Here is a 24,370-nt window from a genome sequence, read left to right on the forward strand (position 1 = left end):
GGGCCGGGGGCGGCCGTGCACCTGCCGCGCACCCCCTGCCGCCCCMGCTCTCCCCATTTCCCCCTTGCGCCGTCTCCGCGCTCGCGGGGTCCGGTTTCGCCGAGCCACCTGCGGCTCCCCGCGGGCTGCGCCGCGGCTCGGCGCCCGCGTGGCTCCCTTGCGAGCGGGGCGGCGGCGGCGGGCGCGGAGCGGAGCCCGGGAGGGCAGCTCCAAGGAGCCGCGGGCTCCCGGGCGGGAGGCGGCGGCACGGGCTGCGCTCCGGCGGCCAGGCCGGCGCTGGAGGCCGGCGGCAGCCCCGGCTTTCCCCCGGGCTTCCCCTCGGTCCCCTCGTGGTGCCGCCGGCGCCGGCTGAGCGCGCGGCCGCTCGCCGCTTGTTGCCCGTTTGGTGCGTCTTGGCGAGGGTGTTTTCCACGCGTGTTAAAGTCGGGACTAGTTGTTCTCGGATCTGTGCCTTAGTACGAAATGGCATGAATGCCCTCATTTAAGAGTGTTCGGAAACCACCGAAGCTTGTGCMTCTGGTGCAGGTGTTGAGGTGCTCGGTGTTATGGGCTTTGGTCTGCCCAAAGGCCTCCCGAGTCCTGAGCAGGACCTGGATTTTGCATGAAGGAGGTGGGAAATGCACATCCCTCCTGCAGAGAAACCTGCACAAAGAGGAAGGGGCTGAGCGGAGCATCGCTCCGTTTCCCCAGYGCACAGCTGAGCCATGATTTATGGTCTTTGCTGGTAAAGGCCAGTAAAAAATGACAGCCTTTTCCTGGGACAGCGAGGGAATTGTGCTTCAGACAGTGTGACGTGAGGCCTGAAGGAAAGTACAAAATGTGGAAAGTAAGTGTGGTTCAAACTTATTACCCGGTCTAAAACAATGCTGGTACTATGACAAGGAGTAAAGGCATTTCTTGCACTGCCAGGAAAAGTAGTTGCTGAAAAAATGAAAGAATAGGAAACCAGTTCAGCCACCGAACTGAAGCTGATCCTTGTGCTTTGTTAATAAAGCAGAAACATAAAAGATGTGCTGGTAAACTACTTAGTATCGCCTAAAGCCTATTAATATTGTTTCTGAAGAATAACTTCTTTATAGAACCTGATTTAATCTGTCAGCATGAGATCCTTGCAACCTGGTATCACGAGCCCTTTGCCATAAGGGCCYTTTGTTTCATGGGGAAAGTTTTGTTTGCTTGGGAAGAGCAAGACCACGAATGTGAGCTGCCCCCRTGGATGCATGGAGATAGAGATAAACGAATGACGAGTAAACCCGCTGCAGTCCTTGTAAGGCCAGAGTTTGGGTCTCTGTGTCTGTGGTAGAGATGAAATCATTCCCTGTCAGAGAGAATTAGGGTGCAGTTCTGTGAATGCTGCCCATAGTCCAGTCTCCTTTGTGGAAGTCATGGGAAGTCACATGGATGTGGAGCATGTGCCATCGTGATGCTGTGGTCTTTGTAGCAGCTTTGGTGTGAGCRTGGTCTGTGCAGCACCCGTGCAGATGGGTAACCGTGTGTGGCCACCTGGCAGTCAGATAATTTGTAAGGTGTGTGGGGAGCCTTCTTGCACATTAAGTAGTAATCTGTGTAACAGTTACCTTTCTGTGGATGATAATGGCCTTATCTCCTTTTATATATTAAAGGAATCATTTTAAGAGCTGTGTGACCTCCACATGTTGTTCTTCATTAGCCTCTCACTCCTTCCCCATCCCCAGTGGCTTTATCTGCCTCCTCACTTGGAGCGGGGCCACTTACATGACTGTGTCAATAGTGGTGACAGCTGTGGGCGAGAAGAGACGGGTTTGGGACTGCTCTGGAACAAGTCTGCTAGTGCTGGAGTGCTCCTTACGGGAAAAGTCGGTCATTCCTACCTTGGGCTGCCTCTTCCCACTGCCTTTTCACCGTCTTCTCCACTGGAGTTCTCCACGCTCAGTCCTGCTGGCGCAAAGTGATTGACCCCTTGATGTCTGCGTGCTGTGACCTGCTGCCTGCCTGTTGCTGTAAGGGGAGTTTTCTTCCATTCCCAAGAATAAAGCATATATGGAGAATGAAGTTTCCAAGCTGCCAGTTTGGACGCAACAGGTACTGTGTTGGGCGCTGTCACCCAGTCAGCCGAAGAGGAGCACAGTTGTGCTTCCTATAGCAGGAGGGAGCAATAACGCCCGGCGGAGAGGGGCWCACACCTCTGCATGTGAAATAGCAGCCTCTGAAAATCCCAGATTAATACAGGCCCTCGATCGTGACAGCTGCACATCCTTCAAGGAAGATTTTTGTCAGTTCACTCCTGTTGTTTGCTGGGAGAGCGAGTCCTCCCCACAGTGAGGCATGGTGCGAGCCGTGGTGGGTGCAGCATTTTAACGTGCTGTGTGTGCCCAGCAGAGGCCGTGGGGCATGCGGCGAGCGCAGGGCCGGTGCGTGGTGYGCCCTGGCACTGCGTGCCGCCACGTAGCACTGCGGCCACGGCCTGCTGTCGAGCTGCTGATAACCAGCGTGGCAGGGTATGGGGAAGCAGCAGGAGTTTTATACCATCTAGTGCCAATTTGAACTGGTGCTGTCACAGACTTGCTATTCCCCTCTGTGTTGCCTGTGCAGGTGAGCCCACTGTCCCCTTCGTGCTGGCCCCCAGGGAGCTGGCGCAGAGCAGCAGGGTGGCGAAAGGATGTCCCCTTGCTCGTCCAGCCCGAGGTTGCTGCTGGTGGCGCTCCCTGTTCAGCGCCTGTGCAGGCCCAGGACAGCGGAGGGAGTTGGCATCGGATCCGCGGACAGGGGGGTCCGGCTGCCTCCGTCCTCAGTCCGGAGGGTTCCCAGTTCTGGACTGAAACACCACAGTCATCTTTGAACAAATTTCAACCTTAGGAGTGCTCCTCGTGCTTTAAAGCAGATCTTTGTAATGTAGGGAATTACCTCTTTGTAGTCTCTCTGACACAAAAGCAAAGTGTTTTCATGTCCGCAGGCCATGAAAAAATGTCCTAAATGCATATTCTCCCTGTTTTGTGTTCTCTTGACTTCTGAAAATAATATTGTGTTCTCTATTAAAGTTCTGTATTTCATTTTGATGTCTAGTTATGCTAATTACACATTTCTGAAATAGATAATTGCTGATTTAAATGTAGTGCTTAGAAAGTGCTAGGATACCTTGATAAGAACATTTACATGCCAACTTCTCTCCTTTAAGGATCAGCAATTAACCAAATTGAGAGTGAAGAATTGGCCGAGTAGTGACGGAAGGTACCTGAAGAAAACCTGAAGGGAGATCAGCTGAGCTCTGCAGTGTCTCTTCCAAGTCTGCTCCCAGTCTACGATTGCATGGCTTTGAGAGGATCTTTGCTGCGCCTTTGGAACAGCAGATAACATTCGCTCAACCCTKTAACTGTGTTGCCCAAAACTTGATACCAGGTGTAGGGGTAGATGGCTCAGCTTCCTCCTGGCATTCGTTTCATCACTTTGTTTTCAAGAGATCAGTGGTAAGTCAGGAAGTTGCTGACTTTATTTTGCTGATCTTTATTTTGGACAAGGTGACAAAGACAGTTCTGGGGCCTTGCTCTATTTTTGCCTTTTCATTGCTTCCTATATAAACCAGGAAAATAATAGTCAATTATGTAAGAAATAAATATTGCTGTCATTAAAATGCTTATATACACTGATGAGGGAACCTACCCATGGACTGCATCCTCATTTATCAAGTGTGCTAGACCAAAAAAAAAAAAAAAAAAACCCCAAAAACAAACTTCTGTCCTTCCCTTGTCAAGGTAGATATTTGAAGGGATGAATTACATTTTTTTTATTTTCAAACTCTTAGGTGGGGAGAGAGCTTGTTTGTCTTGATGAGAAATGTTTCTTTTCCTCCAGAATTTGATGTATAATAAAAACTAAAAACCTAGCTAGCTTATTTCTTCTTATTGCTACTGTAATATTGTAATATAAGTAGTATTTAAAAAAGAGAAAAAAGGCAAACTAGTCTTGGAGGCTCTTCTGAGGTCTATTTGAATGGCATCAACTCTGATGCTTTCTTAGAGAGAGAACACTGAGTCAGTCTTGTGTGAAAAAGAAATAATGAATGAAAGACCTAACACTTCCCATTTGAGCAATTTAATCTCACATTTTCTCTGTTGGAGCAGCAAGGACAAAGTGATCACAGTTTTATGGGTTGTGAGGTGAATAACTCACAGTATAACTCTTTTAAATTTTGTTTGTGAATATGACAGAAAAGACAATACATGTTATGTAGAAGTTTATAATGCAGAGAATGATTCAAGATTAATTACAAAGTAGGAGCCATAAAGTCCTGTGTGGTCCAAAAGTTCTGTATGTAGCATTCTAATAATGCTCGCATGTAGCATTATTTGCAGATTTTTATTTTAAGGTCAAGATCGGAAGGAGCCTGTAGATATAGTAGATCCTGTGTGTTGTATAAAATGCAGATCCACAAAACCTTTCTTTTCTTAAACAACTGAAATGTATGTGCTGAAGGTAGAGAATGAAGCAGATAACATTTCTGTCTTTGTATAAAGCCCTTGCAGTGACAGGCAGTTTATGACATATCCCTATAATTCAGACATGCTGCAGATGCCAGTCAGGATGAGGGAAGGTTCCTTTCTAAACCATAAACTGGTTAATTATGTTCATGTACTGCAGGTAAAGTGCACTGTCTCCGTGTCCATCTGCTCTATAGTCTCTATAAATGGCCAGTTCTTGTTGTTAGAAAGGAAGGCAAAATAAAGTAAAAAGTCCTATATGCAATAAAGAAAGTGGAAAAAAAAAAACAAACAAACCTGGATTAGCCAAATTGACCCCACACAAAATCATAGAATGCTTAGGGTTGGAAGGGACCTCAGAGGTCATCTAGTCCAACCCCCTGCTCACACAAGGTCACCCAGAGCACGTGCACAGGGCTGCGTCCAAGTGGTTTTTAAAGGTCTCCAAAGAAGGAAACTCCTCAACCTCTCTGGGCAGAACCACCATCAATGTCCTGATCTTAGTAGAAAACGGATGAGACTGTGGTTTGTGAGATCTGATTATCACTATGTTTTATGTGGAACTGCCTTTTAATGACTCCTGAAGGAAGGATATCAAGTCAGCAAATTAGCTGGGCACAGTCTAAGTGCAGAAAGGATCACACAGTAGTGCTGTTCCACCTTTACCTGTGCAGTATAAAATTTCCTTGAAAAGCTAAGTCAGGTCAGATGTTCTGAAACAATGTTAATGCTAATGTGGTTTCTCTGGCTGTGAGAGACCATGAAAAAGGGTTTCTTCAGTAGTTCCCAAATAATCAGTAATATTTGTAATATTTTCATATATTAATCTATCAATATATAGAAGCACTAAAAGTAAATTGTCCCATTTGCAACCTTGTTTTCAACCATTTTCAATTTTTTTTTATGTTACAGGTACAGAGCCTTTATTTTCATTCTCACTTTCTTGTTATATGCCAGCTTCCATTTATCAAGGAAACCTATTAGTATAGTGAAGGTAAGYGATGTTGTGTCCTTGTTTAAACATCCTTCTACTCCTATTAAACAAGGAAACACTCTTCCTTTTCAGTATTTTCTTTTGTGAAAGGCAGTGTTAAACTTTAACTTGGAGTGACAAAAAGATAAAGGTGGTACACAGTATTATTTACTTAACTTTTGTGAGACCGCTCCTAGAATATTGTATACTTCCCTTCTTTGGGCTTAACATTTTGAACAGCTATGYCTGTTCTTACCACTGTTCATGTAAATTAATACAATGTATGGATATATAATTTTATAGGTTTGTGCTCATAGATTTGAGAAAAGTTACCTGTAACTGATAAAATTCTAGTTCTGAAGGCCTTTCACTAGTTCACTATAGGATGCCATTACCAGCCACATAATTGTCCTTTTATGTAATGGGGACTTCGCTTCTGTAAATGCCCTTGACTGATGATTCTGCTATTTCCAGTGGGTTGTATAGCGCTCAAGTTGTTAAATTTGCTAGTGTATGGGATTTAGCAGGTATCTATTGCAAGTGAGTCTTTTTAAATTCTCCTTCTGTTTCAGGGAGAGCTGCATAAACACTGTGCTGCTTCTCATGAAGCTGACCTCAGCTCCTACAGAGAATATGCCGCCCAGATTCAGCCCGTCAAAAAGTCATTTAATGTGTCTCAGTGTGGCTGGGAGCCGTTCGGTGAGTGGTTTTTTTCCTTTGGTTGTTTTTTCTCATGATGATATGTTGATATTGAGAATTAGATTATCTGCCTTTTGCTACATGCTCTTCATGTGCAGAGGTGTTTAGGATGTTTATTTGGGAGGGGTGTTTTCTTTTGACTGTTCGTGTTGATATTCCAAAGTTTTGGCACACCTTGCGATAACTTTTGTACTTAAAATTTCATCTGCTGTTTAAGTGATTCTATTTGGCACAGCTGTGAGATATTTCCTTAGAGTTTCAATGAGAAAATGTCCTTGTGTAAAAATTTGSATTTGTCTTTAAAATGTTCATTCTTGAAAAACAGAAGAGTAAAACCGAGTCCTTATAATATTCTGKTTCTTTCTACTGTCTTCTCATCTTACTGAGTAGCTCATAAACCTGGCCATTTACTTTTAAGCAGACTAGTGATAGTTTTATAATATGTTACAGTGTAAGTTGTAAAGGTTTTTTTTTTTTTTTTGTTAAATAAAGTTATTTGAAAAAATCATGCTTCATTCTAAAAAGTGCTTATTTAAAGTTAAATGTTAATGCAGGCACAGAAGCAGGTATTTTTAAAAAAAATGTGTAGTATAAATGCTGTTGGAAAGCTATTGGTGCATTTAACCTGATCATTTGTTTTGAAAATATGTTCTTAGATAAGAGCAACTACAAGCAATTGCTGGGAACACTGGATTACTCCTTTCTGTGTGCATATGCAATTGGAATGTATCTGAGGTAAATCTCACTCTTGAAAGCCTGCTTTGTATTTTTATACATATTTTTATACTACACTATGCCTGAGCTACTCTCCTTTCCTACCTTAAAGATTCTGGTGAAGACAGGAAAAACTTGGCTGTCATGTTCCAATCTCTGTGCTAGCTGCTGTGAAAAAAGTGCATCTTCCTCAGTGCCCAGTAATGTAATCCCTGTTGATATATAGAAATAATCTTACCTCCCCACAACTACCTTGTGCAGGAATGTTTCCCAGCTCATGCTCTAGTCTGTCTTACTTCATGTGGAGGTAGCATGTGTGTCCCCAAGCAGCAGCTTTCATGTGCAGCCCAAGCCAGCTGTCCTGGCTTYCTTTTAGTAAAAGGAGAGAAACAGGCACCTCCTAAAAGCCTAGTGAGCCCATCTTAAGATGTATGGGATGAGCTGCCGCTTGGATGTTCCTCTTTTTATTGACTAAAAATGGAACCCTCATGAGTAGAATCATTAGCAAGGAAGATGAATCCCACTCTCGATGGCTGGAGAGATTGGAGATATATCACACCTTAGAGGTCACTTGAAAAATGACCTTGTGSGGAAACCAGTGTGCTTCAGGTGAGCATCTCCCTGAAAGATGACTGTGTAGATGTCAKTACTTAGCAATTAGTGGATATTAGCTGTTTGTTTTATTTGTCAAGTACCGAAAACTGCTCTTTTCATTTTTAATACCTCTGTGTGAAGGGAAAAAAAGAATAAAAGCAGMCACCTGTGAAGTTTCTCCTCAGAATTAATTTTTGAAACACAAAACATTCTTTGTTTCTGAAAGGTTGGGCATGGTCTCACTTCAATCATGTGCTTTCTTTTTCTTTCCTTCCATGTTTCAAGCGGCATAATAGGGGAACGGCTTCCTATCCGGTATTACCTGACAGTCGGGATGCTCGCTAGCGGATTCTTCACTGCAATGTTTGGATTGGGTTATTTCTATAATATACATAATCTGTGGTTTTACATAATGGCCCAGGTAAGTRTGCTGCTATTTAATGCTATGAGTTTCTATGGTGCTTTCTGGTGCTGTTTTTTTTCAGGTGGTAACAATGATTAGTGTTTAGATGAAAAGATATAACTGCTGGCATATGTTGTACTATGAAAGGTGATGAGATAGAGCAGTGATAGAGTATATAGCCTCAGGCTTTATTTAAAATATATATTTTGTGGGGGGAAGAAATATTTTAAAATAAATTAAGGTGTTCCAGCCTGTGTCAAATCACTGATCAAATCTTTGCAAGCCTTTATGCGGGAGAGTGTTAAAACAGATGTATTTACTTTTGTCAATCTGCCAAGAGCAGGGTGACACATCCTAGATTTCTCTGCAAGATAATTGTGTTTGTGCTGCTAAATGATGAGCAGTCTCCCACACTGGTGTGGCAGGCAAGCCAGCTTCTGTAATGCAAATCATTGTGTGGGATTTCTCAGAGCACTTGCACATCTGATAARGCAGCACACGTACATATAGATATACACACACCTTTGACCTATAATGGCATGTAGGTAAGAACCRGGATATGATCTGTGCTTCTGCGTCATTGCAGACAGGTCCACACCTGGCACTGCTGCTCGCTTTGACGTTGTTGCTGATACAATGCACAGCTGGAGTGTGTTCAAGACATAGTGCAATAGGGCATGCAGGGATACTTGCATATTGAAAGCTTACAGCCATTTCACTTGTCACCTTTTAACCATGTCAGTGCCCGGGGGCTCTTGGGCTGCATTCAAAAAACTGAGCCAGGTCCTTTACCAAGAACCTGACTGGTTGTTGCACAATGAAATTGTGAAATTTGAATATGCAATAACATCACTGTATTTAGCATGTGGTCTTTGAGTCRACGTGAAATGCTCAAAAAGGAATTTAATAGAAGTCAAAGCAGGTTAGGATTCCATTTGGACCTGTTMAGCATTCAGGCTGAAAGTTCCTACTACAGCCTCATGACAGCATGTTAAGTTTATCTCAGCTTATGTTCGGATTTATTTTATCTCTTCCAGTATTAATGGTCAGAATTGCCCAGTTTCCCCTAGCACTTTTTTCTTTTTTTTTTTTTTTTACTTAAATTTGGTTTGATTACAAACATACTTTGTTTTGCATTCCAATTGAGCAAGGTATTGCGTAGGTATTGCGTGTGGGGATGATTCTTAGTTCTGCCTAGTGGAATGGGATTTTTAAGTCTGTGATTAAATGTTAAATTTTGTATTCAACTTCATAAAGCAGCTGGAGATGTTTAGGTGGAGAGAAGAATCTCTTCAAAATATTAGAGTTTGTTCTGGCGGAGGGGGCGGGAAATATTGGAAACCTCCACTAAAATTCAAAGCCTTGGTGTGGGCTTCCGTTTTCCAGTGCAGCGCTCAGCAGGAATTGTGTCAGAATCTGACTTATTTCAGGATGTGTTAGTTTATTGTTTTTTTTTTTAATGTGCTTTCAGATAGCAAATGGGTTGGTGCAAACTACTGGCTGGCCAAGCGTTGTTACATGTATTGGCAACTGGTTTGGAAAAGGAAGGTAAATAATATGTATTCCAAAGTGCTTGAAGTACAAATCAACACATTTTGGSCTGTGATATGAAACAAGCATTTGGGTGGATCCTTGAGAAGAATTTTCTATGTTATTCTGCTTAGTTTACCTAAAGAGTTTAAAACGTACTCTCTCATGTCAGATATGTGTACTATAATAACTCTCTAATCTACTCTAGATATTTAATTTTTCAGAAGAAGTATTTCAGAATTAAGAAGAATTCTTGCAAATAAACATAAAACTATTTAAAGTCAGTGTTAGTGTTTTAAAGCAGTTGCCAGACTATTTTCCTTTCTGTTTAATGCTTTTTTTTCTGATAAAATTGCAGAAACACGAAGATTTCATTAAAGAAGAAAACAGATAGGATAGATATTTTGACCTTTTTTTTGGTCACTTTTTTCTTTAAAAAAAAAGTGGGTTTAAATATATATAGGTATATTTTTTTAATCTTGCAGAGAAGTTATTCATGGTGGTGTTTTTTAATTGTGGTGGTATTGTTTTCATACCATACAGGATAAATTTTCAAGTAGCTGCATGCTAAATCCATTGATTCTGATAACTGTTAGTGGATGAAGAAAACGATAATGTTGCTAAGGTACCATCCAGTTTAGATACCATTGAATGAACATTACAATGAATCAGTACAGGAAAATGTGTGAAAATTAACTATACTTTGTATAAAATCATGAGATAGTTAATGAACTTCCATATAAAGCTGATTTCCTGTGATCCTTGTATCCTCTTTTTTGAAACCTGGAAATAGGATGATAACTGTGACGCAATATTGAGTAATAAGAGATGCATTTATTCAGATTTCACTTAGTGCAAAAGCAAAAATTGTAACTCTTAGGATGTCAAATAATGGACTGATAGATAAGGTTCTTGTCTGAGTGACAGTGACCTGGTTCTTGTTCTCCTTCTGCTACAAATTTCTTGCAGTGTAACAGAACAGTARTGAAATGAGCAGACCTTTTAATATGGTCTGCAACCAGAGCAAAATGTGTGTTTTAAATATGTTTTAATATGTGCTCAAATTAGGTTACTGCAGGAAAAAAAACGCTATTGAAGACAAAGTAGTTTTTCCCTGACGTAGGGTGAAAAAACTGTCAACTGCCTTGACATGAGTAGGATTTTTGAGGTTTACATTAGCCCAGCTGGAGTTATCGTGCAGCAGCYTTAAGCTGGGATTTCCAGGCTGACGGCAGCCTGATGTGTCGGCCAAGCTTGTGTGCCAGTATTATCCTCTGCTAGTGCATGGTAAGTCCAGAAAATGTAGAAAATACTGGATTTGCTCTCCCTGCCCTGAGCAAATTGTTTTCCTCTGCATGGTACGTGTAATGTGTTCTCAAAGCATCAGATTGTCYGTGCAGTGTTTCTGCTGGAGGCCTTGCATTCCCTGAAGCATCAGATGTAGCAGGCGTGTGCTCCGTAACTTGCACGTGTTTGCTTTAATCCAGGAAACTCTATCCATGAACATGCAAGCCCTGAAGATGCCTTTAAATCCCATTAAATGCAGAGTGAATTCTCTTGTGCACAGAGAAGTACTTAGAGCACTGCTATTAATATTCAGGTACCAGGAAATTGCTAGATGTAAGACTGCAGCAAAAAGGAATTACAAAGCTTCAGATATTTCAGTGACACAGAAGATGAGCAAGGTTTTGGAGCGTTTTTCTCACTATAATAATACTTACTGATGGCATAATAAGAAATGTTTGTCTTTTTGATGTAGGAGAGGTTTGATCATGGGAATGTGGAATTCGCATACCTCAGTGGGAAATATCCTGGGATCCTTGATTGCTGCTTACTGGGTGTCTACCTGCTGGGGTCTGTCCTTTGTGGTGCCTGGTGTCATCATTGCTGTGATGGGGGTTATCTGCTTCCTGTTTCTTATTGAACGTAAGTATTTTACTCCGTTCAAAGTTGTGTTGGTGAGGGAACATCAGCTGTTTAAAGTATCCAGTGCAAAGTATATTTAGTAGTTTTTTCAGATATAAGCAAATGCTCTTCAAATACAGCAGTACTTGAACCACTTCTTCTGACAACACTATATGGAGAAAGACAGGTATATTCAGRGCGTTAAAGCACTCAGACTCTGGCCCACCTGAGGAAGTACCACTTCAGAATTCAGTTCCTTGTCTTCTATAAACTCTTCACGTGCATCTTAGCCAAATATCCCACCTTGCTGCACTGTATATGCAGTGCCACCATCCAAGCCATGTTGTCCTTATTGTCTATTACAGGATCTAAAAATCAACCGATAGAACAAGTTTTGTTACTTTAATCAAAAGAGAAAGATTGCTCCTCTTATCCTGGCATGGACTCATGTACATTAGTATATGCAAGGTAATATTGCTGTACCTGTTCCACCTAGGAAGCTAGGAAAAGCCCTTCTACCTAGGAAGGAAGTAAAAATTTGGCAGGTACAAGTGGAGTGTTGTAATGACGGGTGTATGCCTGACTTGCAGTTAATACAGTTACACAATGGGAAGGATACTGTGGAGCACCATTTTCATTTCCCCTATGAGCACAATTAGACACTTCTGGCAGGAAGAAGGATGCTTTTGTGTCATCTGTGCTATTGACTTACTGGGAGTAAATCACACAGTTGTTTTCCTCCCAAATCCCTCCWTAGTCTACACCAGGCTGTACTGATAGAAGTGTTTTAAGATATGTTATCCTGATTTCCCTGTTAACCTTTTGTGGTATTGTATTTCAGACCCTAAAGATATAAGTTGCTCCTGCACACCTTCCAGTGTAAGTAAATACTTTTTCTATTTAGATTTCTGCCTTCTAATATACATATTTACTATGGAAGTTTAGGAAACAAGGTGATCTGTGTGGCCCTTCGGTGTCAGAACAGGGTGAATCGAAAGGCAAATGATTAGTTTTAACATGGGTTTTGTGGTAGGCGAGCTCATTATAGCAAAAAATTGTATGCTTTCTGTGCCAGGGTGGTAGCAAACTGTAGCTTAAAAATTATTTTTAAAAGGAAATCTTCTGTTCAAATATTTGCATAAGGTTTGGGGTGGTTAAGCACTCTTAAAAGCAAGTTGGGAATGTGTTTAAGCTGTAGTGCTGTTTGTCCAATGCATTTGGTGCAAAAGTTTGTAAGACTCCCTCAGCGCTCAAAACCAAGGCATGTAGAAAGCCGTGCCCGTGCTAGGAGAAGAGATGTATGTTAGAAAGCTTTAGCTACCACATAGGAAGATTATTCCTTTCTTGCTCTGTGTAGCAGTGAACGAAGGGGAAGGAGGCAATCCAAGCAGAACAAGAGAAAAATAATCAAGGAAGGAGAACAAAATGGAAAGCTTTGGAATATCTTTTTAGTAAYAATGCCATTTGTTTAGAAATGTGCTTGCAGGTTTATATGTGTTTCATGCCCTGTAAGACTTTTATATCTGTTTATATGTACTGTAGCCATAAGGCTCTTTCTTTGGCTGCCAGGAAGCTGTGGATAGTCACAGCCTTGCCACATTTTAGACAAATTCTTTAAAAGTGTATAGGGGAGGAATGGTAAAGAAGAGCTTGAGGTTTCCTAGGTGTGAGGACAATTAGGGCTATTGAGGAATGTGCTGGAAAGCAGGTTCCAAGGGAATCTCAAAGATTTTCCTAAACTAAAGGATTATACTTAATCATCTGTGCATATATATATATGTACACACTAGAGGGTAAAATTAACACACACACATGTGCGTGTGCATATGTATGTATGCCCATATACATATAAGTGGGGGTGACATACATATATATTCATATACGTGTGTATATATGTGCATATCCATATATATGGGGGAGGTCACCTATACTTTGTAGTTGCAACTTTTACAAGTAGGTTGTACAATTTGCTCTTTTTACTCCTTCTCAGTTTTAGATGTATCATTTTCTACATTTTAGGTGCTCTCTTTTTCTCGAACRGTAACTGAAGGCAGTTTGTCTTTTATAGCATGTTTTTTATAGCATGTGTTTTTAATGGGCTGTGGAGTTCCTTTTCTTAGTGTGTTACTGTGAGATAAGATGTATTCACAATAGGCTCTGTATTTTTCATTTAATTCTCTTTTACTTCTTAAAGATAACTTCACTCAATGTGAGAATATTTTACTGGAATCTTAGAGGTGTTTACAARATTTTTTTTCACTCTTGGATTTTATGTAGTTCAGAAATGCTCCTGAGGACATTCARGCTCTGTTTGTAACAGCTAAAGCATAATTTTTGCAAAATACTCTGGTAAGCTTTGTAGATRTTTACCATTTGCTTCAGATACATTTACTGGAAAGCATAACTAAAGAAATCTGCTCAATAGATTGCCCACATATCACAAAGAGTTAGGACAGGAAAAGTGACATTCTATGTAATAGTGTGATATTTTTAACACAAAATCTATCACTTTTGGAGCTCTTTTTTCCCCTTTCATTCCCCCGCCTCCATCCAGCCCCAGAAAGGGATATCATTTGGATATCATTTGACTCGATCTTCCCTAGGGCAGCAGCACGTGCAGCCCCATTGTACAGCGGTGCCTTTGGCCTGCTGTTTCCCTGGAAACCTTGCTCTCCAGAGGAGAGCCAAGGGCATCGCTTTTCCTTTCGCTGTGCCACGTATCTGCATTTGCAGCTCTTGGAGAAGGTTTATAAAATATTTCCCCCCACTCCTTGCACTTCTCTCAGATTAGATTTTGCTTTTGTCTCAGGAAGCTGTTTGCCATTTGTATTGCATAAATACCCTGCTCAGCCCTGTGTGGTCTGCAAGTGGGTTATAAATTCTTAATGAATGTGCCTTGCAGTTTCCATTCAGTGTGGGGAGGGAGCTTTTATGAGTTGAGTAAATAGATAAGAATAAAAGTTCTGTAAGATATCCTGAAAATGCAGATGTGTCAGTGACCATATCTGACTGCTTAAGACATGACARTTGCTTATAGAAAGAAGGTTTACACAATAAAGTAGACTGTGTTGTAACTTGGAACAGAAAAATCAGCTTTGCTGAGCAAGGAGTGGAATTTGCTGGCAGGCACAAAATGATAGCTGTCATTTTGTGCTCAGTCGTTTTGAGAAGCAAAACAACATGTGTGCTTTTGTCAATCATTGGAAACCCTTTTAAAAATAAAAATTACATATAATTTTGTATATGTGTATGTGCTCACATATATGTATCTATTTGCTATAGTGATAATACTAAAGCAGATCACTTTGGACCGGTTTTTGGTTGGATGCGGGCAGCTGTGCCTGTTACTGCCAAAACCTGAACTTTATTGTAGTACGGATGAAGCAGGTTAAATTTAAACACAACTACAGTGTTTAACATAAGTGAAAATTTTCAGATAGAGTTATCTTAAGATGTATAGATCATATTCATCTCTTTGTGATATTGCTGTCCTGGATGAATTTGGTCCACTGGTTATTTGCAGCACATTCATGAGCGCAGTCTTGCTACAGAGTTTTCAATGGTGAGTGGTCTCATTTGACTCAGTTGCTCAGAAGCACAAGGGAAAGCTGAGTAGAGAGCCCTGGGTAGGCTGTTCTCACGCTTCGTTCACCAGTTTCTTGAGGTGTGCTTTGTTTGCCTGTATTCACCTTTGCTCACATTTATGAATTTGAAATTGGTTTCAAAATAATTCAAGGGTGGTGAAATGCATTTAGATGGGAGAATATACAGCTTGCCAATGGCACTACCCGTGACAAATAAATGAAAGAAGTCAGTGTGTTTTGTCGTGCATTAGGGCACTTTGATGACAACGGGCATCGGAGAGCAGATTTAATAGCAGTTGTAAAACATGGTGATTTAGAATGTTTTTATTGCTGCTGGTCACTCTTCTCACAGTATTATTTTTATAGGTATACCTGTTAGTTGGAGAATGTTCATATAGATCTCTCTTCATGCTCTGGAAACTTTCTTTAACATGATTTTGTGTTTCCAGGACAAGACATTCTTTTAAACTCCTGCAAAAAAAAATACTTGTGCATTTAGAAGATAACAGACTATAATTTTTATATTCTGAAAAGCAGAAAAACGTTCTGTAGTATTAAATGTGCATCCTCAATCTAGGCCTTATCCCCAGACATTTCTTCCTTGCTTCAGAAAATCTTATTTTTGACAGTTAAATGAAAGTCTTTGATTTTTTTTTTTCTCTGCTGCTTTGCTGAATAAAGATGTAGATGTCTTTTCTGTAGATAATGGATTTTCTGCCATATAAATTGTAGTAAAACATTTTCCAAAAAGAGCCTAATTTTCTGCAAGAAAAAAATCTAAAAATCTGTTTTACCAGACCCTGGGGGTTTGSGTTTGTTTGTTTATTTTGGAGCACGAATGCCAAGGATTGCTTGTGTCTATACACTGTGCTGGACAGCCTAAACCCTTAYACCTCCCCTCACCCCATAATTTTTTGCCGTCTTACAGGAATATGGAGATGAATGGCAGTTTACTAAAGGAAACTTCAAGATACATCCTTGAATTTTTGTTGGCCAAGAAGTACTCAGTGCTTCATTTGGAATTTAAATGCCCAGACATTCATGTGTTTTGATCTTTGATGTGAAATTCAGGCTGTAAATTAGACACCTCGTCAACAAACTTCATATACCTGAGGAATTACACAGAGCTTCTTGTGGTCTTTCCACAGGTTGTCCCTACCTGGCTGCAGACTGCCTGCAAGTTGTACATTTAATTCAGCAAACGAACCTTACTATCTCTAGCAAATCTTTAGGCTGAGGATAACGTTTTCCAAGGAATGCTTATGTTAATAGATAGAATATGTAGAAAGCAGTGCACTTGCCAAGATCCCCCTGGGTCCTGAGTGAACGTGCAGGATGTGGATGGTTGGTTTGTGGGATGGCCACTGCCAGGGCTGCCTGGAGGAGACGGTAGAGTAGGTTGCTCCAAGACCCCGTGTGGGAAGTTGGAGCTGGCTCTGACTGGGCTTACTTTGCAGTTTTGGCCTTCTGTGCTCTGGTAGATCTTGCAGTACCAACCACTGCCTTAGCTGCTGTTCTGAGAGCCCCAGAGGCGATGCTGGCAAATCATTCCCCCTTGGGGAAGATTATCTGGGTAGAAAGACTAGAGCAAGCATAAGATAATGGGATAAGCTTGTTGTGTCTTCAGCAGGTAGGGGAGCGAAGAAAAACAGTCTTCCACCAAGAAAATCAGCTCAACTTCTGTGTTTGTGATTGAAGTACTTTGCTAACAAGAAAAAAAGAGGTTTGAAATGCCAGTGAACAGCCAGTAGTGACAAAAAAAAAAATGTTGAAGACATTAAGAATGGCATGACTGTACTCCAAATTTGGTACATTTTTTCTGTGTACAAGAACAGTGTGAAATCCACCCTCAAGTAGATTTTGTAGCTGTTTTATATATAGATTGCAATAGRTCTGCYWAARRRGKTTKKTTTKGTTTTTTTTTTAAGTGCTTACACAGAGATACTCCATGTGGGGCTATGTTTACAGAGACTTTTGTTGTAAAAGATATGATTAACACTGACATAAATTCTAATTAAAAAAAAAACTTTACGCATAAAGCATAAGCTTTAATAAATTTTTTTTTAAATAATTAATTTTTTAATAATTAAAAAAGGGTAGCAAGAACTTGATTGTTTTTTCTCCCTTCTTTCAGAGTTCTAAAACCTCCTTGAATGGTGCAGGTCGATTCAGAGTCCAGATGCCAACCTTAAATGCTAAGGAAAGCGGCAAGTCTCAGGTAAAATGTAGTGACTGTTGAGAAAAGGATGGAAAACTTCCTCACATAGAAGTTCACATGGAATATTTACAGTAGATTAACTATGGGTAAAGGTTGGTCTTTGTTTTAGACCACTAAAAATCTATTTTCATATACAARTGTAATGCTGAACAAGAGCATTAAGTGTTATCTAACCTAAATGCTGCCAGCCAAATTGAATATGATAACATGCTTTCTTAGTTAGTTTAAGTTTAAATTCCAGCAAAAAGAAATGCAATACAAAATATTTTCAGTATAACACAGTTGAAATCTTTAAACTACTTCTCTTGTGTGTCAGCTCCTTGCTCTCTCACTTTTCTCCTTTATTAATGTAATAGATGTATGTACTTGCAGGATTATGCATGGAGACAGAGAGTTCTAAATATGAGCAGTTATTCACAGGAAACCTGCTTAAAACTTGTAAGTGTAAATGCCAAGATTGTAAGTGTAAGTGCCAAGTGTAAGTAATTCTCGCTAGAAACTAAACTCTGGACTTGCACATACATAGGCAAAAGGAAATTTAAAAGGAAATAATTTATCAATGCTACCCCACAGCCAGCTGGAAAATAAGGAAGATGCAGTAAGAATTACAGAGCTAAAATGCAGGTAGCAGTTCAGTAGGCAAAACTGGCTCTGTTGGCTCTGGTTTTTAACACTGAGCTAAGTCTGAAGCCGCGCGGGCRAAGGCAGCGCAGCCCCTCGCCCTGACCGGGTTCCCTTGTGAGCCTGACAGAGCCAACACRGGCAGTGAAGCACGAGGGTGCTTCCCACCATGCTGCTCATTAATATTCCCCCCTTTTATTATTTTTCCTTGCTAGCTGGGATGTCTGTTTCTAGCATGGAATRCAAATAAGGTTTAAAATAAAAAATCTGATTGTCTCAACTTGGGACCTCAGTCTGTCTGCCTGTGATAGAAGATGTTACTTCTGTCAGAGCTGAACATCCTTACTTTTTACAGTGGTTTTGTTCCATATCTGTGCAGCTGATTATTGCTGTTACCTTTTTTGTCTGTGGAAACAGCAGATGGTCAGCGTTTAGGTGCTGGCTTACTCCAGGCACACTAGAGTGGAAGCTTTTACTGATTGTTTTTTCATTGATCTCTTCAATTAAGAAGAGAAAGCAAATATTCAGGTTGTGCAGGGAGTGAAAACAAAATGTTTTTTGCTTTGTGGTCTGAGTAACTCCACATGTCCATTACTGCTTGTGTCAGATTGACCTCTTCAAAATTAAAAGAAGAAAATGAGCCATAATGAATCCTTCCCCAGAGATCAAGTGGCATATGTCTAATCACATGAGCTGTCAAGCTGACAGAGCTGAACAATCCCAGCCAAGTATAAACTGCTATGTCTTTTTTAATCCAGATGCAACACAAAAATCCCATATTGTCAATATATGTCTTCAATGCGAGTTGTTGAAATGAAGTATTTGTGCTTTGGTCACTTATACTTTGGTATTCTGCTCTCTTTGCTTTGTTAGATTTAGAGTCACTTGTTCAAGAAATGAGCAGTATTATCTCAGCCAGTCCTGATTAGGTCTGTTGTGTAAAAGGTCTGAGATTCATCTAGTCCCTGTCTGGACATATTTTCCACTTATTCCAGTGAGGAGTTTGGCTAAGTAAAGTTGTCAGCATATTTTTTAGTATTAGTAGCTGGTGGTTTGAATTGCTGCTGYCTAAATAGTTGAAGTTTTGAAGCTGCTCTGGTAATTCAGAGGATGAACCAAACTTTCACTGAGTTTTATTTCAAATGCACAGCAATTGAGAGAAAGAAAACTATGTAGATGCATCCTGAGTTGGYAGGAGAGCAGAGGTAGCCAAGTGTCCGAGGGAGCAGGTGGAGGTGAGGATGGCCACGCTCTGCCCTTTTCCTGCATTGGTAAAGTAGTGCTGAACAGTGCTCGTAGCTGAAACTTCTCTATGTACAGCTGTGAAATGTGAATTTCCAGGCCTGTTCTGAGAATTTAGTTCCGTGTGGTGAGTGGATAGAATGTAATAGCATAGGTCAACCCAATGTAGCCACAAACATATTTTACAAGTACACTGAGCAGACAGTGCAGTTATTAAGATAAAATACTTCCTAGCGCAGGAAAGTGAAGACTTTTCTAATTTGGAGACTGCAGTGCTCAAAAAAAAAAGTAGAAAAAAATATCAGTTAATACAAAGTACTCACTGTCTGTAACTTGCCTTCAAATATTATCTCYATTTAAATCACTGAATAGCATGATGTATGGATAGAGCCTAAAGAAGAAGTTTAATATTTGTACAGCAGGTAGATTAGACATGGTTTTACGGAGAAATACGTTTTAATACCCAGTAGGTTTTTGGTTCTAAAAACCCTAGACTAGCTATGTAGTTGTGTAAGGGAAGGCTGGAGATATTATTTTGTTAAGCCAGATTCAAATATGTGTTTTTCTGCAATTTAACATCTGCCAGAATAGAACAGGGACTTGATTCCCTAATGCAGTGTACGTCCTCAGGCACAAACAGTCGGACTTGTTTCTCTATATACTTTATATATCCAAATCAAGAGATTTAAGAAGCCATAACTTTCTGTAATAAAAGCACATACAGTATTTAAAAATGATTTTGGAATGATTTTCTTGCTTGATATATGTTTGATATATTCTTTTCTTTTCTGCATATGTTGTTGCTGGGGGCATTTACAGGATCCAGAAATGCAGCATTTGCTTAATGACAGCGACAACTGCACCGTGTCACTGACCTCCGGCACTGCAGTCCTTGCAGAAAGTAGACAAGGGACATCAGCTATCAGCTTCTTTGGGGCCCTGCGAATACCTGTGAGTACCTGGGCACTTCTTGCCTACTCCTGCAACAGTCACATATCTCACGCGGTTCTAAGTGGGGAGGTAGTTGGCATCAGTGTTGCGTTGAGGGCTTGGGTTGGCAGCTCCCGTGTAAGTAAAGCAGTATTTTGATATATGTGATAAAGTGCTATCTTCTCAGAGGGGAAGTGAAAACTGGTTCAAGAGTACCCTCTTCTCCAGTAAGCTGAGAGCACAAGGTCATTGGTAGCATCTTAAAAATTAAAAATGTCTCCAGTGATTTTATAAACTGATTTTTTAAAAAACTTGGTATAAATAGTACTCGGCCTATATTGTAAAAGTTTMCAGTATTAATCTGATTTGAAAATATTCCTGCATGTTATGTGAGGATTGAGAAGGGAAGAGCAAGATCAGTCTAGAAGCACTTGAGCTTCTCTTCTCTGCATCAGAGCTTCCTTCCATAGCTYCCTTTTACACTCCTCAAAATTGTTTTTAAATCTCTTGTATAGCTTATAAGGGGAAGACAAACAACCCAAGCATTCAGACTGCTGGAAGAGAGGAAAGGGGAAGTTTCCTTTAATTCAGGGGCAATCRGGCTATGCTCTAGGGACCACAATTAGAATTGTACCCAAATTTATTTAGACCAAATGTAAAGGTAGAGGAAGAAGTGCCCAGAACCCAACTGCTGTATCCTCACATTTTGTCCCATCTCAACCCTCTGTCTCAACTATTTTTCATATAAAAAAATGCAATTAAGAGTTAAAAGTTGCTGCTACCTTGAGCCTTTAAAGTTCCTGCTCTATTTTTCCTGCCGGATATTAGGAAGGATCATGACTGTATGTGGAGYCAAGGCGTGTGTGTGTTGGCCCTGCAGGTAGCTGCAGTGCACCATACCAAAGATTTGAAAATCTCCAGCTGAGAGATGCCAAATGGTGAGGGGAATGTAGACAGATTAATTGGGCAGTTCACTGGCACCTCTGTGCAATAAGCACACCTTTCATATACCCAGCAGGAAAGAAGATGGAACAAATTATTTTAAATAAGCATGTGCCATGTCCAGTGTGTGTTTTTGTCACCTACTAATTTGAAGGCCTGCATTGTTCTGGTAACTGGCTGTATGTAAAGCATTAAACAAGTGAGGTATCTTTATCTTAAAAACAAATGAGTTTAAASAATATGAAACATATGCTTTATTCTCTGATGTATTCTAGCGTATATATATTTCTCTAGTATATACTGTAATCCTGCTATACTGCTATATAAAAACACTTTACATGATGAAAATATGTGATGTAGGTTTCCCAAACAGTATCCAGTACTTCTTAGGAACACTTTTTGACATGAGCACTGCTGCAAACAAGCAGAAGTTCGTTTCTTGATAGAGAACCTGTCCCTGTATCAAGGTTCTAACTTCCTATTTCCTTTGTTCTCCTAGGGGGTCGTAGAGTTCTCTCTCTGCCTTCTGTTTGCAAAATTGGTGAGCTATACTTTCCTCTTCTGGCTTCCCCTCTATATCACAAATGTCGGTAAGTATGACAGTATGAGAGAACAAAATTAAGCCTAAATAGTACCTGAAAGTATAAGCTTGAAATAAAAAAAAAAAAACATAACTGTTTCTGAAAAAAGCTCGCTTTGCCACAGTAGCTGGAGAGAAACCACAGTGGTATGTCTTCAGCTCTTCAGAGTCAATCACAAGGTTTAGTTTATAATTATGTTTTTAAGTGCCTTTTCTGAAAGTATAGCAAAAAYATAAATAAATTTCGTTATCTATTCGTTATTACCATTTTCTTTTGTGCTGTAGAATACAGAGGGAAGAATTTTCACTGACTGGAGAAACTGATGTTCTTATGAATCATCATGTAACCTTTAAATCTCCAGCTACCTAAAAAGACTGTGGTAGACAAGTGTAACAGCAACAACCAGCAGAGAGAGGCATGTTAAATGTTAGAGGAAGATGCAGAGTTGCAAATACTGTACCTAAAGTCTGTTGTGTGGGCTCCAAACAATCAATGCTCCTCCAGGAGTGTATATCTTGAAAGCAGCTGGCTTTTAATAGAAGAACTGATGATATTTAGAACAATCTGCCCATCTGATTCATTTTCAGTAGTTATGGTAGTGCCACTGATACCACTGTTTTAGCTACGTACTTCTCTTTGAAGTGTTTTTCTGGGACCTTTAGAAAGTACCAAAGAAGTTTAGAAATCCATCTCCTTTTGAAACTTTACGCTGAATGTGGGTGTATGCAAACATTGGTCTTCACTGGTCATGGTAAGTGGTGGAGTTGAGGAAATGACAGTGTCTTTAGAATTTCCATAAACTGAGCAGTTTATGCTATGCCAAGCAGGGGGCTAGGCATAATGTAATTGTAAATATTACTGGTCTCTAGAACAAGGCTCAGTGAGTGACCCAAACGTATGCTAGTATGATTTTAAAAGGAAAAGCTTAACTTGCAGGCATTTGTTACTTGTTTATGAATCTAATCRTTACATTTTGAATGTATCAGATATACTAATATACAATCTGCCCTATTAGTTGGACTATATTAACAGAGTGCTAAAATGCCCCGCCATGCAGTGTAATTGTATCCAAAAGACTGTATCATCAGTTGCAATATGTTCTTACATGACATGTGTATCAATATGTAAGAACACCTTACCATGGCTTATTCCTGTAAATAAACAGTACTGCTGTAAGTAGTAGTAGTAAGTAGTAGTAGTACTGCTTTACTCTAGCCTGACAAGACTGTACTGAGGTCTGTACCTTTTGCAGTCRTGAAATGAGATAAACTATTTTGCTTTTGTTATTAGAGCATCTTGATGCCAAAAGAGCTGGGGATCTTTCTACGCTGTTTGATGTGGGTGGAATCTTTGGTAAGTTTAATATTTCATCCTTAATAAGACCAGGTTAGAAAAACCTATGCGGTGCACACAACTTGTGCTTACTAGTCTTGTGAAAACCTYCTCCAGGCCTTCCAGCCTGCCCCAGCCCAGTGCAGTTGCCACACTCCCATTACTGCTCCTGCATGTAGTCATTGGCAAGCAGAAGAAGCAGGGGGTCTTCAACTGCCTGGAGCAACTGCCTGGAGAGAAGAAAAACATGTTTTGTTTGCCACAGCAGCTAAAATAACTCTTTTTTTTCCCCTGCTTGTGGTGTATCATGCACAGAATACAGCATTTAATATGCTGGAGCTGAGCTTATTTTTGTGTGAGAGGAGGTAAGGAATTGGCTTTACTGAGCCCTTAGCTGGGCACAACTAGCTGCCAGAATGGAGCCACGTAGCACCTGATGCAAAGACAATCCTGCATTCTCAAGCAGCACAGCAGTGCTTTTTAAATATTTCTATTCTCTATCCTCTTGTCTGCATCATCCTGGGTATTCAGTTGGCCTTGGAGTAAACAAAAAAACAAAAACAAAAACAAACAAACAAACAAAAAAAAACTGTTTGCAATAGTTATCTTTTAYATCAAACCTAGTTGGGTTAATAAGGATACTACTAAATACAAATTATATTGTCAGTCCCCTATCCCGTGCCATTGTGTATAACTTCACATTAAAAAAGTGGCATATTGTTATAATCTGGATTGGATTTTGTTGAATATATCCGATACTTGTGTGCAAGCATGCACMGAGCAGGTCCCTTACATATCTATTTTCACATTTTCTTTCAGGTGGAATTTTGGCTGGCCTAATTTCAGATCGACTAGAGAAAAGGGCATCAACCTGCGGAATGATGTTACTGCTGGCAGCACCCACAGTAAGAGTTTGCCCATGAGGCTTTGTCAGCACAGGATGCTCTGAAAAGAGACTAATAGCAGAAATAATGCCAAATCCAAAACTGGCCTGAAAATTTGAGCATATGAGCCAAGGTAGAGGTTTAGACTGACCTTACTAAACAAACAGGTCCAATGCATTGCATGTTGCGGGATTCTATAGAAAATCTATTACTCTTTTATAAAATGTGCTGTCCAGTTTCTAGGTAGCATTTTAGCTGCTCAAATTACTGTGCTATTGCTGCTGGAAAGCTGGCAGCTGTGTATATGAGGTGCATTTATCTTTAGAAATTTTGATGCTGTTGTGAGCTGGCAGCTAAGGAGTTTAAAATTGAATGGTCTCGTCATGCATCCCTTTCTTCTGAGAGGATATACTGGGAGAACTGGAGCATACTTCTTACCTTCTTTTCCAGTCCCATCAAACAACCATCACGTTGTGGTCTCTCAGAGTTTCTATAAAACCTAGGAAACTAGAGCTGCTTTTCACATATACCAGCTAAGATATTTTTTAGCTAACATGAAGCAAATAGGGTCCATAGGATTAATCCCTATATTTGTATTCTAGCATGTCTTTTTTTTCATCTTTACTACAGTTGTACATGTTCTCTGCGGTCAGTAAAATGGGCCTTGAGGCTACTGTAGGTGAGTACTTTAACTCACTTTCTGCCTGGCTATATGTAGATTTTATGTTCGTGGTCCTTTGCTTTTTTTTTTTTTTTTTTTTTTT

At 40.3% G+C, this 24,370-nt stretch overlaps 1 protein-coding gene across 2 annotated transcripts in view; it reads left to right on the forward strand.

Moving 5' to 3' along the window:
- Positions 1-3,154: 3,154 nt before the first annotated feature.
- SLC37A1 (solute carrier family 37 member 1) overlaps positions 3,155-24,370 on the forward strand; it is a 26,797-nt gene continuing 5,581 nt past the window's right edge. The window contains exons 1-15 of one of the 2 annotated variants that reach the window (XM_026036169.1): positions 3,155-3,443; positions 5,367-5,448; positions 6,000-6,126; positions 6,783-6,861; positions 7,720-7,855; positions 9,309-9,385; positions 11,127-11,293; positions 12,114-12,151; positions 16,991-17,074; positions 17,447-17,512; positions 19,757-19,888; positions 21,309-21,399; positions 22,681-22,743; positions 23,542-23,627; positions 24,237-24,285. In XM_026036169.1, the coding sequence (XP_025891954.1) occupies positions 3,388-3,443; positions 5,367-5,448; positions 6,000-6,126; positions 6,783-6,861; positions 7,720-7,855; positions 9,309-9,385; positions 11,127-11,293; positions 12,114-12,151; positions 16,991-17,074; positions 17,447-17,512; positions 19,757-19,888; positions 21,309-21,399; positions 22,681-22,743; positions 23,542-23,627; positions 24,237-24,285 (1,333 nt within the window). In that variant the 5' untranslated portion in view covers positions 3,155-3,387. The remainder of the gene's footprint in view (positions 3,444-5,366; positions 5,449-5,999; positions 6,127-6,782; positions 6,862-7,719; positions 7,856-9,308; positions 9,386-11,126; positions 11,294-12,113; positions 12,152-16,990; positions 17,075-17,446; positions 17,513-19,756; positions 19,889-21,308; positions 21,400-22,680; positions 22,744-23,541; positions 23,628-24,236; positions 24,286-24,370) is intronic. The other variant, XM_026036170.1, reaches the window with a different exon arrangement.

This window comes from Nothoprocta perdicaria, unplaced genomic scaffold, assembly GCF_003342845.1.
Source record: "Nothoprocta perdicaria isolate Ctin4 unplaced genomic scaffold, notPer1 scaffold_171, whole genome shotgun sequence".
Classification (NCBI taxonomy): domain Eukaryota; kingdom Metazoa; phylum Chordata; class Aves; order Tinamiformes; family Tinamidae; genus Nothoprocta; species Nothoprocta perdicaria.